At 42.2% G+C, this 18,463-nt stretch overlaps 1 protein-coding gene, 1 long non-coding RNA gene and 1 pseudogene across 4 annotated transcripts in view; 2 read left to right on the forward strand and 1 right to left on the reverse strand.

Moving 5' to 3' along the window:
- Positions 1-13,215, forward strand: part of LOC127336238 (acyclic sesquiterpene synthase) — a 27,880-nt gene extending 14,665 nt beyond the window's left edge. The window contains exons 6-11 of the mRNA XM_051363030.2: positions 4,771-4,874; positions 11,496-11,591; positions 11,674-11,889; positions 11,967-12,108; positions 12,196-12,441; positions 12,608-13,215. Coding sequence (XP_051218990.1) covers positions 4,771-4,874; positions 11,496-11,591; positions 11,674-11,889; positions 11,967-12,108; positions 12,196-12,441; positions 12,608-12,943 — 1,140 coding nt within the window. The 3' untranslated portion in view covers positions 12,944-13,215. The remainder of the gene's footprint in view (positions 1-4,770; positions 4,875-11,495; positions 11,592-11,673; positions 11,890-11,966; positions 12,109-12,195; positions 12,442-12,607) is intronic.
- On the reverse strand, positions 7,048-9,833 carry LOC139836177 (uncharacterized). 3 transcript variants are annotated; one of them, XR_011752753.1, is made up of 6 exons: positions 9,801-9,833; positions 9,462-9,635; positions 8,816-8,896; positions 8,150-8,289; positions 7,950-8,026; positions 7,048-7,856 (listed from the first exon to the last, which is right to left on the reverse strand). It is a non-coding gene; the product is annotated as an uncharacterized lncRNA (long non-coding RNA). The 3 variants fall into 3 exon arrangements; XR_011752752.1 differs by having other exon boundaries at positions 7,048-7,622; positions 7,738-7,856; positions 7,950-8,289; XR_011752751.1 differs by having other exon boundaries at positions 7,950-8,289.
- LOC127336237 (acyclic sesquiterpene synthase-like) lies at positions 13,107-18,262 on the forward strand (annotated as a pseudogene).
- The last annotated feature ends 201 nt before the right edge of the window (positions 18,263-18,463 follow it).

Here is an 18,463-nt window from a genome sequence, read left to right on the forward strand (position 1 = left end):
TGCAATTGTATCCATAACATTGGTCGTTTGACCTAAATGTCATGAAACCTCAAACGTGATAGTTCATTTTGTGAAGAAATTTCTGTGATGTTTGTAATTTTCTAACTTTAATATTTTTTCTTGTAACTATGACATATAATATAACACCACGTGAAGGTTTCACATGGTTTGGATTGTTTTTTTTAATTTATTATGCCCGTTTCAAACTATATTCAAAACGGTGGGCATGAAGATCCTTTGCCCGGGGCTTAGACTCGCTAAACTTGCACTGGATGTTTGATGAAATAGCATGTTGTGAACCAAAAAATGATTTTTATGAAAAATCTTGAGCATTATATCATGTATCTGTACTTCAAATTTGGTCGGCCTCCTACCGATTCGGCAGAAATTTGTCTTTTTCATGAGGGGTGGACGGAAAGGTTGCATATACACCAGTTTAGAAATTATCCATCTTAGTTGGTCTAGTATTTTTGAAAAATGTGTTGGTACCGATGTGGAACATTAATTTGGTGGTTGCTTCATCAAACATCCCGTTTTCTGCATCTCAAAAATGAAAAATGACCTTTTCGTGCAATGAAAAGGAAAACTTCCTCCTGCAACATCGTAAGACATTCCAAGATGCACATGTGTGCACAATATGGACACATTATCACAAACTATGCCGTGATTATATCCATAACATTGGTCGTTTGACCTAAATGTCATGAAACCTCGAACGTGTGTGAAGGAATTTTTGTGATGTTTGTAATTTTCCAACTTTAATATTTTTTCTTGCAATTATGACATATAATATGACACTAAGCGAAGGTTTCACATGGTTTTGATTTTTTTTTAATTTATCATGCCCATTTCAAACTATATTCAAAATGGTGAGCATGGAGATCCTTTGCCCGGGGCTGAGGCTCGCTAAACTTGCACTGTATTTCTAATGAAATAGCATGTTGTGAACCTAAAAATGATTTTTATGAAAAATCTTGAGCATTATATCATGTACCTGTAGTTCAAATCTGGTCGGCCTCCTACCGATTCAGCAGGATTTTGTCTTTTTCATGAGGGGTGGACGAAAAGGTTTCAGATACACTAGTTGAGAAATTTTGCATCTTAGTGTGTTTAGTATTTTTGAAAAATGTGTTGGTACCAATGTGAAACATTAATTTGGTGGTTGCTTCATAAAATATCTCGTTTTCGGCACCTCAAATATGGAAAATAACTTTTGCGTGCGATGAAAAGTAAAACTTCCTCCTGCAACATCGTAAGACATCCCAAGATGCACATGTGTGCACAATATGGACACATTATCACAAACTATGCTGCGATTCTATCCATAACATTGATCGTTTGACCTAAATGTCATGAAACCTCGAACGCGATAGCTCATTTTGTGAAGGAATTTTGTGATGTTTGTAATTTTCCAACTTTAATATTTTTCCTTACAACTATGACATATAATATGACACCACGCGAAGGTTTCACATGGTTTGGATCGTTTTTGAATTTATTATGCCTGTTTCAAACTATATTCAAAACGTCAGGCATGAAAATCCTTTTTCCGGGGTTGAGGCTCGCTAAACTTGCACTATATCTCTGATAAAATAGCATTTTGTGAACCTAAAAATGATTTTTACGAAAAATCTTGAGCATTATATCATGTACATGTAGTTCAAATCTGGTTGGCCTCCTACCGATTCGGCTGGAATTTGTCTTTTTCATGAGAGGTGGACGAAAAGGTTCTAGATACACCGGTTGAAAAATTGTCCTTCTTAGGTGGTCTGGTATTTTTGAAAAATATGTTGGTACCATTGTGAAACTTTAATTTAGTGGTTGCTTCACAAAACATCCCGTTTTCGGCACTTCAAAAATGGAAAATGACTTTTTCGTGCGATAAAAAGGAAAACTTCCTCCTACAACATCGTAAGACTTTCCAAGATGCACATGTGTGTATAATATGGGCATATTATCACAAACTATGCGACGATTCTAGCCATAACATTGGTTGTTCGGCGTGAAAGCCATAAAACATGGGACATGATAGCTCATTTTTGAGAATGTTTTTTGAGATATTTGCAACATTCCAAGTTTTATATTGTTTCAAGATAGAACTTATTTTTCTGAAATTTTTGATACATTATTTGTATTTTTATGAATTATAATAATTTAGTTATGATTTTTTGAAGATTAATGTGGTAAAATGGAAAATAGTTGTGCCGACAACAAAGCCATCGACACAGGGCTAAAATAAGCCGTCGGCACAGGCCTGACGATGTTACCTCGCCATCACGGTGGAGAGGCTATGCCGACGATTGAAACTATGCCGACGGTTGCCGTTAGCACATACCTTCCTGTGTCGACGGTTTTCCTATGCCGACGACTTGCCTGCTGGCCTGGCCAGAACGAGTCCTGTACCGACGGTACCGATATTTTACCATCGGCATAGCGGCGCGTTCCCGTAGTGGTGGAGGTCGCGTGGTGTTGGTAACGTGGGTAGAGCACACCATGCGCTGCTTTGACCTCTCTCCCAATCACAAGCTACTTTCTGTCTTGGGGTGAAAAAAACATATAATACCTAGAGTAACAAATTAAAAAAATAGTGCTTATAACAATAGTCATCAATGATGTCAACAAAAGCAACAAATCCAACAATAATATTTATTTTTTTCCAAATTATGTTTGCAGCAAAGCACTCATATATTTGAAACAGTACTCAACAATTGATAGTCCAACAAAAAAAAGTTAGGAGTATTCAACAATAGTCAACAACAATTTCAACATTAATAATTTCCTCTGCCAGAATATCTTTACAACAAATCATTGATATATTCACAACGATGGTCAACAACAAACTCAACATTTTTTGGGGGGTCTTTACAACAACAACCAACGACACTAGAAATTACGTGCGTGAAATCACATTGCAGAAGATTTCAGAGTCATTTCCAACAAATAGCAACATTGTTTCCAATATTATTTTAGCTATTTCAACCTTACAACAAACCCACATGAGAAATCTCCTTTTGCAACTTACCTCATGTTTGAAGCACAACTTGCAGCATATGTGATGCCATCAAGTGACAGATGGTGGAGACCAAGAGGAGGGGTTTCCCAACGGTTTCATGGAAAAAAAACCAAGAGGAGGGGTTGGGTAAACGATGACGCATGGCTCCTAAACCTCCACCAACAGCTCCCGGCGGAGGCGAGCCGACATGTAGCACCACGCCTCATGGGGTCCGCTTCGTAGCAACAAAGAGGGAAGAATGAGCTGAGTAGCGAGAAGGCTTGTAGAAAAAAATTCACAGAGAAACATCCATGGGCGGGCTAGCTTGTTGTCACCGCTGAATACTCTTGATTTCGTCACTCGTTTCATTCATGATCTTGGTGAAGCTAGTGCACCTGTGAAGGAGCAACGCCCCGTCAAACCAAAGCCTAGACAAGTAAAATGGATCCATCCTCCAGCTGGGGTGGTTAAAGTAATGTTGATGCAGCAGTTTCACGTTGGAAAGATCATGGCTCGGTGAGTGTGGTTTGCATGGACGCTGCTGGAAGTTTTTAGGAGCCTCAGCCAGGACGATTAAGGTGGTTTCCGATCCTGCTATTTTGGAGGCGATGGCTTGTGCGGAAGCATTGGTGTTGGCTGAAAAACTGACAGTTTCTTCGGATTGGTTGGAGGTTATCAATATGACCAAGACGAAGAATTTATGTCGCTATAGTGCTATTTTAGTAGAAATTGAGAATCTGTCTAGTAATCTGGAATTAGTTAGTTTCCAGCATGAGTATAGGGAGTCTAATCAGGATGCTCACCTGATTGCCAGAAATGCTATAGCTGTCCAGTTTGGACGTAGGGTTTGGTTTTTGGAAACGTCCGATTTTGTAACTTTGTTTGCACAAGTTAAATAAATCCCCATGTTTCCTCTATAAAAAAGAGACCATGAAAAAAAAAAAACGCCACCGCTCCTCGACCTGCTCGCTTCGGCTCACGGGCTGGACCCTGCTCCATGTGGCTGTGGCCCAGGGGATTCGAAGTGGGCGCCCAGTTCGCCGCCGCTGTGGCGGACACCGAGCACGCGCCCCTAGTGGACCGGCATCACAAGCAGGCACGGCGAGCTTTCCCCTCCTCCCCCATGGAGCGGTAGCACGAGCAGGTGTGTCGAGCTCGGGCGCGGTCTGCACCATGGCGCAAGGGTTTGGGGAAGGTCAGGATGGTGTGGAAGGTCGGAGACGGCGGGAGGGCGGCGGGGAGCGGACGGGAGCGGCGTTGCCGCGTTGTCGGTGGCAGGGGTGTTGCGTTTCCGGGAGGTAGGTGAATTAGAAATGTCAGAGGTACCAATTCTTGGTGGATATAGTATCTTAGAAATCACCCCTGATTCTCTAAAAAAATCAAGGACAAATGACCACCATATAGATTATCTGATAGAGTGCTCTTTTCCCACTGCATTTTCTATTTGAGCAGTTTTATTTTGAGATTTTAGAGTTCTAGGTGATCTGCCAGAGTTTCTCTTAGACAATATGTGATTGGACGGCAAAAGATCTGGCCAAAGCAGGAGAGGGAGCAGCGGAGATGTCGATGCGACAAAATGTCGTAGCAGCAAAAGCAGAGGAGGTGGCGCCAATCAGAAAATGAAGAAGGGGTCATGGAGTGGTCTAGGCGATAAAGCTACAACACGATTCATCACGTTGTAGCTCCATGTGCATGCTTAATTTGTCGATAGAATTAGTATTTCGCTTGAGATTAATCTACTCGTATGCTCAATACTACACATTCTTTTGTGTTCATAGGTAGAACATGCTCTTAATAACCCCTTCTACACCACATTGGATCGTCTAGAGCATAAGAGGACCATCAAGCGATTTGGTGTTATGGAGCATCAGAAGCTATACTCGTACGGTATCATTCCTCTTTTTTGTGTGACTAGTACAAATGCCCGTGCGTTGCCACGGGGCTCAAAACATCTTTGGTTAGCACAATATATAAAAGTAATGCGCGTGAAGATATCCAAGCTACTATATATCCGAGCTACTATATGAAAGCCGCCACGAGCAAGGCAAACTGACCCTCTAGGTTTCCCTAAGCTCTTCAGTTTAGATCATCTCGTGTTGACGTTTTTTTGGGACTGTTCACTGTCCAAAATTGAACTTTTTGTATTCTACTCGTGACCTCTTCATTTTCTTGGGACTGATAACTGTCCAAAATCAAATTCTTCGTATTCTACTCGTGACCTCTTTCTGCATAGACCAACCATCTATAAGAGTTATCACAAATAAGGGAATAGAATACTAATATTGTGCAATTTGGTCATACCTACCTGTATAAGAGTATCTCTAGCAGAGCCCGTAAAACAGGTCGAAACTGAAAAACTCCGGCGGAAATACGGGTTCGGGCCAAACTGAGCCAGAACTGAGCCCGAACTCGCGGCCTGGCCCGTATAACGAGTTCTGGTCCCCGAGAAACTGGGCGGCCGCCCCGTATTAAAAGGGGCCGCGGAGGGGAGTTTGGTTCTAAACCCTACTTCCCTCCGCCGCTTCCACTCCCGCCGCCGCCGCCTCACACATATTTCGGTGAGCAATCGAGCTATGTGCAGCCACCCCTCCACCCTCCTAAGCGGCGTGATGGCCTCCGGTGGTGGCTTAGTAGCCCGCGGCGCGAGATTGGGCGGTGGGGACTCGCCGTCACGTCCCCCCGTGTTCCGCACTGACGCGGAATGCCGGAAGTGGAAGAGGTCGGAGGGCGCGTGCAAGCGCAGCGCAGCGCCCGCCGGTGGACGAACCGGGGGCTCGCGCCCCAGGGAAGATGGCGAGGTTCGTCAACGCCGGCGAGGGGTCATGGTCTGGCGGCTCCAGTCGCGCACCACTACTCCAGTCTGAGGACGACGAGCTCGTCCCCGCGCGTTCGTCGACGATCTCGGCGGGCGACTACGTCCATGGCTCCGACGAGGAGGCCGTGCTCGCGTAGGTAGAGGCGATCTCTGAGGCGAAGGCCCGCGCTCGCTTCCGCCGGGAGGAGGCACACGTCATCCGCCAAGTGCGCGAGTATGAGGCGCGCCGCCGGGAGGAACGCGTACGTCGCGTCAAGCTCGAGATAGTCGAGCTTGAGGTCGAGGAGTGAAGCTCCTCGACGCCAGCGTCGACGCTGTCGGCCGCCTCGACGCTCCGCCACCTCCGCGCGCATAGGACATTAGGCCGCATTTTTGTTAAAATTAGTAGCGCCCACGGTCTACTAAGTAATTTAGGTTTAATTTACCGAACTATATAACTTTTGATGCTCAATCGGAGCATCAAATCCATCTATATATATGATCATCGACCAATTTCCCCCAATTTCCACACGACATTTCAAATTCACGTTTTAGTTTTTGTTTTACAGTTTCTGATTTGTGACAACATTTTTCCAAACCCGTAAACACGAGTTCCCACGAGTTCAGTGAACCAATCTCCGAGTTTTCAATTCACGTATTTATGGGCTCTGATGCTCTAACAATTTAATATCACACCACATGTTTCGCATCACTTTTAACTCGCAAAATGATATTCAATTAAATTAGAAAAGGAACCATTGCCAAAATATCCGGATGTCAGTTAAACATTCCAATGAAAGAAATAAAATGTTAGGACATAAAAGTTCTTCAAATTACACAATCTCCTATCAAATGAAAGAAAATGTGGAAAATTAGACAAGTCTTCAAAAAAAATATCTCCTGGGCTTTATACAATTGTATTTTTAGATATTACAATTGATGATAAGTTTACCTATTTATATCAAACTATAATTTTTTTACATAGTATATAGTTCATGTACATCATCGGAGATGCATGGCTGATTAGTTATCATACTTCAGCTTCTCGAGCTAATGAAGCTCATCAAAATGAGAACCTCCAAATTTCAATGCTTGATACATGAATAGTAGGCATCAATAATTGATATTCTGCACGGAGATCTCTGAGATTGAACTTGTCAGTAAATAAATCAGGTAACTATTTGGTCTTTTGCACCAGAATATCATGCTTCAAATTTACATAATCTTTACAAAAATAGGATACTTTTTAATAAATATCTCAATAATTCTATGTTTAAGCTAATCAAACGAGAGAAATACTGAAGAAAAAGTGTGTTAGATATCGAAGTGATGGTGCTGGGTACATTAACCTATTTGAAGAAAAAATATAAAAAATTGAATTAATATCCCACTGTAGTTACCATAAGTTACGTCAAACTGATTGCAGTGTTCGTGTGCTAACTTTCCATTTAATAATCAACTCGGAATTTAAAAAATGAAGATGACAGGGGAAAAAATTGAAGACAAGATTAGTCAAGCATATTTTAGCACACAATTGAAGGTTACACTGATTAGCATTGACTGACCGAAAACTCAAATGTCAGTGAGAAAACTTACCCCTTGTGTCAAGTGTCGACACAGTAGTTAACCATGATTATTCAGTGTAGACTCCAGATCTAATGTACGGCCGCATCAATGTTCGTTATTGTCAATATTTTCAAAATATTCGACCGGCCCTACTTAGATGTGATACCAACGATAAAAGTGACCTGACAGTTGCCATTCTGCTCGTCCAGGTTGGATATGATTGCAGCACTGAAGAGTTCCATCAGCTATAGATTTACCATGATTACCATCCTATATAAAACATATATATAGGATAAACAACAGTATGGAACAATACACCCAGTACTGGAAAGTATTTTGGGTGATAAACAACAGTATGGAACAATACAAAATAAGAAGGGCTTACTCAAAGTGAAATCACTCAAGTGATGAAGTCTGCAATTGGACGAGGAGTTACAGGGAGAGGGTAGATCACTTACCGTCCTAGCGAGCATAATGGAAAATGTTGGCTTGCATCTCTTGCAACTAAGGATAAACAAATAAAATGTACTAATCAATAAGGGGTGGATGCCTAAATGTGTTTCAGTTCTGAAACAACATAAAAGAAATATTTGTTACCTCATGCTTCTTATTGCAATCTAAATGATACAAATCAACTATATAAATCCAACCTTTATTTAGAACTGATGCATCTCCTAGAAAAGAAGATATTGCAGGGTATCAACGGAGAAAAGGTAACATATTAGAACAACGAAACAATAATTGAATAAAATTTGCACATGTAGCATACAACAAAATTAGAACTATGCAGTGCTTACTTGAGATCAAATGCCCTAAATATCTAGCTTAGAGTGATATCGCCATCTCCCTTCTCCTTAGCTTTTGCGCTGAGGTTTAACACACAATAAAGAACATATGCGGACCATCTCCCTTGTACTAAATATCTTGCTAGCTTGCTCTATTCACCAGAAAAAACGGAGGAGCAGTTCATAAATTAGATGACAAAATAAAACACGGACATAGAAGTAGCACGAGAAATGGAAGATTGTTGTTTCTCCTAAATCATGGTAAAAGTTCAAGCAGTAAAATGGCTTACTATAGAAAATTCAAAAAACTAATAGTAGCAGCATCTTATTGATACCGTGCTACAGCTGCAGGCAATTTAGAGAAATAAAAAAACCTTGACAAAATATTGTTGTTTCTCCTAAATCATTGTAAAAGTTCAAGCAGTAAAATGGCTTACTACAGAAAATTCAAAAACTAATAGTAGCCGCATCTTATTCATACCGTGCTACAGCTGCAGGCAATTTAGAGAAATAAAAAGGTTGACGAAATATTGATCCTTAGGAAAGGGAGCAGTGTGTCTAGGTCAGTGGTAATGATCCCGTCTATTTATATTTTGTTTGAGAAAAATATACAACAAAACCTAAGGCACTCCAATGTTAAGCTCAAACAACAGAAACCTCCTACGTGATACCTCCGACCTCCGACAGGGATTTCTTCTGAACTCTTATTTGTGAACCATTTCCCTTGCAGTAAATGCCAAGAATTCCACTGACATGATCCTGGAAGTATCAGCACATCTCTATCATCACTATTGCAAGAAATGTAGTGAATGCTTTCAACGGATATCCAGAGTTCCTCTTCTATTTAAATTAAAAGAGATAGCTTCTATTCAATGGAAGATACATAATTACACATGTAGGTTTGGTTGTCTAGTTCGGGAAGGAGTGTATAGTGGATACCTGGATTTACCGAGGATGACCCTAGATACAGGTTCAGCCTAAGGCTTTACGGAGGATGAACATGGTACATAAAGCTAACATTCCTCCGAAAGTATAGAATGTAATATATGCATGACAGTATTTCGTTTTTCAGGAGATATTACGGTGGTACCAAAATCACTGAACAAATGAATCAAGACTTCCAACCATTGGTAGTGCAATCTTATTTTTTCTTGAGAAGACATTTTTTTTAGCAGTTAGTTGTTGCCTGCTTTTCATACCCCTTTAATAGTTTCTTGTATTAAAGGTAGATAGAATCTACTGCTCATAATAAATGTCCAGGGTTAAGAAAATTCAAGGGTTGGGGAGGAACTCTGAACGGGGAGCTTAGGCGTCGTGCTCTCACCAGGGACCCCATATTCTTCAGCTTAGTCTCGATGGTCACCACCACAGAGCAGAGCGGCGCACCCCTGTCCATCTCCACGCTTGTCCCTCCACCCATGTCGATAGCCTGAACCACAAAGCTTACTGGAATCAACACTCCAGGTCCAGCACATCGTGACCTGGCAACCACTGTAACCTGCACAATGAACCAAATCAGGAGGTTAATTAGAGGAAGAACATCGTGGTCGTTCAAAAGGGAGAAAAAAATAGGCCACATTGACCAACACATCCAAAGTAGCAACTACAGTTTAAAAAAACAAGCCTTGACTGTGACAGGAACATGAAAAAGCATAGATCTTGCCTTTAGCCCTCTCCACGCAAGAATTTACTTCATATTTTGAAGCAGAGATTGTACTGGGCAACAGTGAAGCAGTCATCATAAGTTGAGATCTCAAATTCAAAGTTTCACCTACAAAGGACCATACAAATGTGAATTTTATTGTCACGCCAGTCAACTTGCAAGAATTTATATCTACAGCAGTAGATAATGCTTCAAGGGTTGTAGTTTCTTAACATTTTCACTGAGAAAATTACAGAACACATAAATGAAGGGTGAAATCACCAATTTACCACTAACTACAACAGTTGTTTCTCCTAAAAAAAAAGTTGAACCTAGTGCCAACTTACCTTGACAGCAAGATCATCGACCAACATATCCAACAGTAGCATCAAACAAAAGCATTTTAGTTGCACATAGCACAACCCTCCAACTATTCAACTCCCGCCTTCCCCTGAGCATATCATTGCCAATGGTGGACTGCAATGGAAACCACAATAATAGATAAACAAAAAATCTTGTTCTAACATCAAAATCAGGTAGCCATCTGAACTCAATGATGAGGGTGTGTTATTTGTATGCAATTTCAGAAGTTATTCATCTCTCAAATGCTTACACCACTCTTAAAAATCTATTTATAATAGGCCAGACAATATTTCGTATCAAGGTCTACTACTCTTTGTCGATTGTACTAACCACATATTTCGTATCAAGGTAAACACATCAGTTTCACTCGTGTAGCAGTGGAATAGTAATCTGTTCTACTTGTAGAAGCAATGCATATGGCATAAATTGAAACTGACAAGTAACAATAAAGATTCACATGCATTAAAAAGTAACAATATTCAAAAGTTCAGATAAATACCGGCCCTCCTTGCCCAGATCTGACTTGTCCCGGGTGCAATGTGCCCTCGACGGCAGTGGGCGGAGATCAGGTGGTACTTGAGTGTTGCTTGGTTGGACATGGGGCTGAGTTCGATGGTGAAGCGAGCTTGCATGGCCCGGCGAGTAGGACGTCGGCGACCTCCAGGTCCCGCACGTGGAGGAGGACGAGATCAAGTGGAAGCTTTCGTGGCCACGCCCGGAGGACGGTGGCGATGAGTGAGGTGTGCCCTCGACGGGCCGCGCCTGGAAGAAAATGGCGAGCTTGGCCGGCCGGGTGAGGATGTTGATGGCGCGCTCGCATGGCCGAGCAAGGAGGACGCCGGCGACCGCGGATCCCGCACGCGGAGGAGGACAAGATCAAGTGGGGGCTCCCCTCGCGGCCCGAGGAGGACACTGGCGACATTAGGGTCCCCGAGTGGTGGAGAAACGAGATCGTGCAGGGGTCAGGATGCAGGGGCAGCTAGGGTTGGATAGCAAGGGAGAGGCGAAGGAGTGTGGTGATTCTCGTGAGGCAGGCGACGGCGAGCTAACAAGGGAACTGGTCGTTCTCGGGCGGCGGCGGTGTTCCCTCATCGAGGAAAAGCAGGGTTTCGCGTCTCTCGGAGAAAGCGAAGCGAGGCTGAGGTTGGAACGTGGGTGGGTTTTCTTGGGCTTGGCCCATGAGCGCTGATGGGAGGAAACGACGGAGCCAGGGAGCCGGACGACCAAAAACTGGTCGTAATACGGCTGACAGAATAAGGAACCTCTCCCTCCTTTTTAAGTAGTGTAGAAACAAGTTATATGTAATGCACACACTACTACGCCAGATACAAACCTATTGTATTTCTTAAGCAGGCATCGGCAGACAAATCAAGATCTTCTGGGTTTGGGCGTCGTGGATTTCAGTACAAGTCAATCTGTTTACCAACATGAACTTCAACATCTTGATAGGTACATTTGCCAAAAGATGTCTTGTTATAAATACACACCAACAATGCTTGTATTATTAGTTGAAGCGATTTTTATGTTGCAGTTGGGTGAAAGAGAGTAGGTTGGACCGGCTACCTTTCGCACGACAAAAGGTGGCATATTTCTACCTCTCCGCTGCTGGCACCATGTTCCTTCCTGAGCTATCTGATGCTCGCATTATATGGGCTAAGAATGGTGCACTCACGACTGTCGTTGATGACTTCTTCGACGTTGGTGGTTCACAAGAAGAATTGGAGAACCTCACTGCATTAGTTGAGATGTAAAAATATGCACATACATTGTTTTCTTCTTTCTCGAGGAATCATGGGTTTCTTACATACTATATGGTTGTCGCAGGTGGGACAACCACAGGGAAATAGAGTACTACTCTGAGCATGTCGAAATCGTGTTCTCTGCGATCTATAACTCAGTGAACGAAGTTGGATTGAAGGCTTCTAGAGTGCAAGACCGCGATGTCTCTTGTCACCTAATAGAAATAGTAAGTCTTGTGTATGCACATGTAAATCTTTCACAACATACTAATCTGTTTCGCTAAGTGTTGGTGTTTTCTGAACATTCTGTGCAGTGGCAGGATTTACTACGGAATATGATGGCCGAGGTGGAGTGGAGGGAGACAGGATATGTGCCGACACCAGAGGAGTACATGGAGAACGCTGTTATCTCATTCGCGTTGGGTCCGGTCGTGCTGCCAGCGTTGTACTTCGTTGGGCCAAAGATCACAGAGTCTGTTGTCAAAGACCGAGAGTACATCGAGTTGTTTCGGCTCATGAGCACATGCGGCCGTCTACTGAATGATGTCCAAACATATGAGGTATGTTTTGGTGGAAAAAACTACGAGATATACTAGAAAAGTTACTGGTATTGGTCGTCTTGGTCAAAGAGAAAACATCATGATTTTTATGTAAATTTGGTGCAGTCGTGATAAGTAGAAGTATGCTGGCTCCGCAAATGATTTTCTTTGATGTATATGGATGCAGAGGGAGTACAGGGAGGGCAAACTGAACAGTGTCTCGCTGCTGGTTCTTCAAAGTGGTGGTTCTATGACCATATCAGATGCTAGGAAGGAGCTGCAGAGGCCCATTGACAAGTGCAGGAGAGACCTGCTGAGGATGGTCCTGAGGGAGGACAGTGTCGTGCCCACGCCTTGCAAGAAGCTGTTCTGGAATATGTGCAAGACGTGCCACTTCTTCTACTTCCGGGGCGACGCCTTCAGCTCGCCGAAGGAGAAGGCCGGAGCGGTGGATGCGGTGATCCACGAGCAGCTCCGAGTCCCGGGGAATCTATTATTCGACCTGTCTGATTTTCAAACCTGAAGCATGTCTGTTTTCCGGCGTGGCAGCGGCTCGGGTTGTCTCCGGTTCCTTTGCATGGTCTGTTTTGGTTCTGCACATCTGGTGCTTTGCTCCGTCGATAGATATGGTGCCGAGTAGTCCATTCATCTGAATGTTTACGAGCTAGCGGCTTGGTGTTCGTTAGATGTTGTCTACTCTGCTCCTCTTGTTTAGCTTAGCTTTCTCTGATCTGCTCCGCTTTTGTAGGATGGTTTTACTCACCAGTCACCACCATATTTTTTTTTCTCGAAATGGGGAAATATCACCCTACCTTATGCATTCAAGGAATGCACACGGATTTTTTATTAGATTATTCACAACACCCTACAAGAAGAATTACAAAGATCGAACCGAAGCCACCAAAACTAACGACAACTCGCTAATCCTACATCCCCGATAAGATGGCGTCAATCAGGGAATGAAGAAGGCTTCGTGGAGTGGTCTGGGTGATAAAGCTACAACGCGATTCATCACGTTGTAGCTCCATGTGCATGCTTAATTTGTCGACAGAGTTAATATTTCGCTTGAGATTAATCTACTTGTATGCTCAATACTATACATTCTTTTGTATTCATAGGTAGAACATGCTCTTAATAATCCCTTCTACACCACATTGGATCGTCTAGAGCATAAGAGAAACATCGAGCTACACCCGTACGGTATCATTCCTCTCTTTTTTGTGCAAAACAAGTTATACGTAATGCACACACTACTACTCCAGATACCGACCTATTGTATTTCTTAAGCAGGCATTGGCAGACAAATCAAGATCTCATGGCTTTGGGCGTAGTGGATTTCAGTACAAGTCAATCTGTTTGCCAGCATGAACTTCAACATCTTGATAGGTACATTTGCCAATGAAAGCTTAAATAAGTTAAGGAGGGAAGAGGAGTCTAAATGGGCTCAAAGAGAGGAAGTTAAACATATTCAGGAAGGGGGTAATAATACAAAATACTTTCATCTAATAGCAAATGGCAAACACCGCAAAAAGAAAATCTTTCAATTAGAACAAGAAGAGGGAACAGTTGTTGGGAACACAATTTGAAGGTCTATATTACTGAATTTTATAAGAAATTATTTGGGCACCGACACCGAGTAACATCTCCTTAGTGGAGAATGCAACACATGATATACCAAAAATTTCACAAGCTGAAAATGAGATTCTGACAGCTCCTTTTACTGAAGAGAAGGTGTTGGAGGCAATCTCACAGATGGAACTCAATAAAGCTCCTGGTCCGGATTGTTTCCCAGCAGAGTTTTATCAAAAAAATTGGAAAGTAATAAAAGATGATTTGATGGCGCTGTTCTCTCAGTTTAGTAAGGGGGAATTGCCCCTATACAAACTGAATTTTGGCGTAATCAGATTACTTCCCAAAAAAGATGATGCAGTACAGATACAACAATATAGACCTATTTGTCTCCTAAATGTATGTTTTAATTTTTTTACGAAGGCTGGTACGAATCACATCTCGGGGAATGCTCTAAGAGTGATAAAACCAACACAATCAGCCTTTATGCCGGGTAGGAATATATTGGAAGGAGTGGTCATCTTACATGAAACAATTCACGAACTACACACGAAAAAGATGGATGGGGTACTGTTTAAAATTGATTTTGAAATGGTCTATGATAAAGTGAAATGACCTTTTTTTGCAACAGACCTTGAGAACGAATGGTTTTGCTCCTGAATGGGGCCAATTAGTACAACAGTTTGTTCAAGGAGGAAGTGTAGGTGTTGAGGTTAATGATGATATTGGTCATTATTTTCACACAAAGAAAGGATTGCGGCAAGGGGACCCTTTGTTTCCAATGCTCTTTAATATTGTAGTTGACATGCTGGTTATCTTAATTGAGAGAGCAAAAGAGGATAGCCAAGTAGGAGGGTTGGTCCCTCATCTTGTTGAGGGTGGTCTCTCCATACTACAGTACCCTGATGATAAAATTCTTTTTTTGGAGCATGATCTCCAGAAAACGGGGAATATGAAACTAATACTATGTCTGTTTGAGGAACTATCAGGACTTAAGATTAATTTCCATAAGAGTGATATCTTTTGTTTTGGAAAGGCCAAGGAGGATGAGGATCAGTACAAGCAGATCTTTGGATGTGATGCTGGTTCACTTCCCTTTAGATACTTGGGTATTCCAATTCATTACAGAAAACTAAGAAATTCTGATTGGTACCCGGTAGAGACTCGATTTGAAAACAAATTGGGATGCTGGAAAGGAAATTACTATCATATGGTGATAGGTTAGTCCTTATCAACTCAGTGTTATCAAGTTTACCTATGTTTATGTTGTCCTTCTTACAAATACCCGTTGGGGTAAGGAAACGCCTGGACTTCTATAGATCTAGGTTCTTTTGGCAGTCTGATGAAAATAAAAGAAAATATAGACTTACAAAATGGAATATCGTGTGTCGACCTAAGGATCAAGGGGGGCTCGACATTGAGGTTCTTGAGATTAAAAACAAATGTCTTTTGAGTAAATGGCTCTTTAAACTTCTTAATGAAGAAGGGGTGTGACAAAACTACTACAAAATAAATACCTAAGACGTAAGACTTTATCTGATGTGCAGGCTAAGCCACCTATTCTCCCTTTTGGAAGGGGTTGATGGAGGTTAAGGGGGAGTTCTTTTCTAGAGGTTTTTTCAAAGTGGGGAATGGAATGTATACTCGCTTCTGGGAAGATCGTGGTTAGGAAAAACTCCTTTAGCACATCAGTATCCATCCTTATATAATATTGTGCACCACAAGAATGTAACAGTTACCCATGTATTAGCTCAAACCCCACTCAATATTTCTTTTCGTAGAGTGTTGAGTGGTAATAAGTGGTCCTCATGGGTAAACTTATGTCGTAAATTGATGAGGGTAAACTTGAGTGAAGAGAATGATCGTTTTGTTTGGGATTTGACATCCACATGACTCTTTACGGTTAAGTCTATGTATGAAGATCTTATGAATGACCATACTCCTTTTTTGCGAAAGTATCTCCGGAAGGTTAAGATTCCTCTTAAGATAAAAGTTTTCATGTGGTTCTTGAGTAACAAGATTTTATTAACTAAAGATAATTTAGCCAAACGATACTGGAATGAGTGTACAAAATGTGTTTTCTGTGGGGATCAGGAGACTATACAACATCTCTTTGTGGAGTGTCCTTTAGCTAAACTTCTTTGGCGTACAGTTAATTTCACTTATGATCTTTCACCTCCGTCAAACATTACTAATATGTTTGGTAATTGGTTGAATGGAGTAGATAGATAATCTAAGGCTTTTATCCGAATTGGGGTTTCCGCTTTATGTTGGTTTATATGGAGGGTCAGAAATGATATGGTGGCACATTGGGTTCAGCTTTGGTCCCTCCTCTCGCTGGAGGGACAGCGGAATGCTATGGCTACTGGGTGCACACGGCTCCTGATGGCCGCTCAGAATATCTTGTGCTAGGCTGGTTGGCGGCATTCTTGGACGCTTTGCTCAGGAGTACTCTTTTTTATGTCATGTTTCTTAGCAATGGTTGATTTTTGTATCAATCCTTGGTGATGCTTGTGATGTAAACAATACTTTTCATAAAATTATTATTAATAAAAGGCCGTGTGCATCATCATGATGCAGAAGCCGGGGTATAACCCCATTTCAAAAAAATGTACATTTTCCAATAGATGTCTTGTTATAAATACACACCAACAATGCTTGTATTATTATTTGAAGCGAAAAGTGTTTTTGCTCATGGGCACCAGTGCTATGCTGTTTAAAAAAAATCGAAAATCATTCATGTTTGTTTCAAAAAAATCTTAAAATCTGTTCAAATTTGGAGATTTGAAATATGCATACCCAGATCCACACGTTTGTTATTTTTGTGTAGCCTAGAATTTTTCGTATTTAAAATTGAATTTTGCACGTTTATGGGACAATTCATTGGCTACACCATGACATTTTTTATAATTTTTTTTAAATACATAAATGTGATTTTATATTTTTTAAAATAGCAGGAGCACCAAATCTCTGTCTATTTGAAGCGATTTTTATGTTGCAGTTGGGTGAAAGAGAGTAGGTTGGACCGGCTACCTTTCGCACATCAAAAGGTGGCATATTTCTAACTCTCCGCTGCTGGTACCATGTTCCTTCCTGAGCTATCTAATGCTCGCATTATATGGGCTTCTTCGATGTAAAAATCGTGTTCTCTGTCATCTACAACTCACTAAACGAAGTTGAATTGAAGGCTTCTAGATTGCAAGGCCGCGGTGTCACTGGTCACCTAATAGAAATAGTAAGTCTTGTGTATGCACATGTAATCTTTCACAAATACTAATCTGTTGTGCTAAGCATTGGTGTTTTCTGAACTTTCTTCGCAGTGGAAGGATTTGCTACGGAATATGATGGCTGAGGTGGAGTGGAGGGAGACAGGATATGTGCCGACACCGGAGGAGTACATGGAGAACGTGGTGGTCTTGTTCGCGTTGGGTCCTGTCGTGCTCCCATCATTGTACTTCGTTGGGCCACGGAATCTGTTTTAAATAGAAGGCCACTTGGCCCAGCTTTATAGATAAAGCTACCATCACCATACAGAGTCACGATACAAATCCGATAACCATAACACACACCCATGACCCGCTCCGAGAACAGGAGCACACCGCCCCCTAGCAGACACCACAGGAGAAGGCCCTAGCATAAAGGTATCGCAAGAGACCCAGAGTATGCCGAGATGTTTAGGCTTATGAGCACTTGTGGCCATCTCCTGAACTATGTGCAAACTTATGAGGTACGTTTTGGTAAAGAAAAAAGGCTCGACATATATCTTGTAAAAATTGACCTGCATTCGAATCTACCAGTATTGGTCACCTTGGCCAGACATAATTTATATACCACATCCTATTTTTTCTTGTGAATTTTGTACGTACACTCGTGATAAGTAGAGGTCCGCAAATGACTTTCTTTGATGCACGTGGATGCAGAGGGAGTACATGGAGGGCAAACTGAACAGCGTCTCCCTGCTGGTTCTTCAGAGTGGTGGCTCTATGACCATATCAGATGCTAGAAAGGAGCTCTGGAGGCCCATTGACAAGTGCAGGAGAGACCTGCTGAGGTTGGCCCTGAGGGAGGATAGTGCGGTGCCCACACCTTGCAAGCAGTTGTTCTGGAATATGTGCAAGATGTGCCACTTCTTCTACTTCAGGGGCGACGCCTTCAGCTCGCCCAAGGAGAAGGCCGGCGTGGTGGATGCGGTGATCCACGACCCACTCCGAGTTCGGGGGAATCTATTGTTTGACCTGCCTTATTCTCGAACTTGAAGTACGTCTTCAACACAAGAGGAAGCCATCAATTGTGTCAGTTCCTTTTGCTTGTACGCAGCAGGGTTAGCACTCTCGATCGGACAAGGAGGGTAGAAGGCTTTCTCCTACAACGGTTTGTTGTGGCGCTGCTTGCGGCGTAGTCCAATGTTATTAGCATCGCCCAGAAGGCGCTTTTGGCTTATCTTTGGTTCCTCTATGTGCTCTGTTTTGGTTCT

This window comes from Lolium perenne, chromosome 2 (genome assembly GCF_019359855.2).
Source record: "Lolium perenne isolate Kyuss_39 chromosome 2, Kyuss_2.0, whole genome shotgun sequence".
NCBI lineage: Eukaryota > Viridiplantae > Streptophyta > Magnoliopsida > Poales > Poaceae > Lolium > Lolium perenne.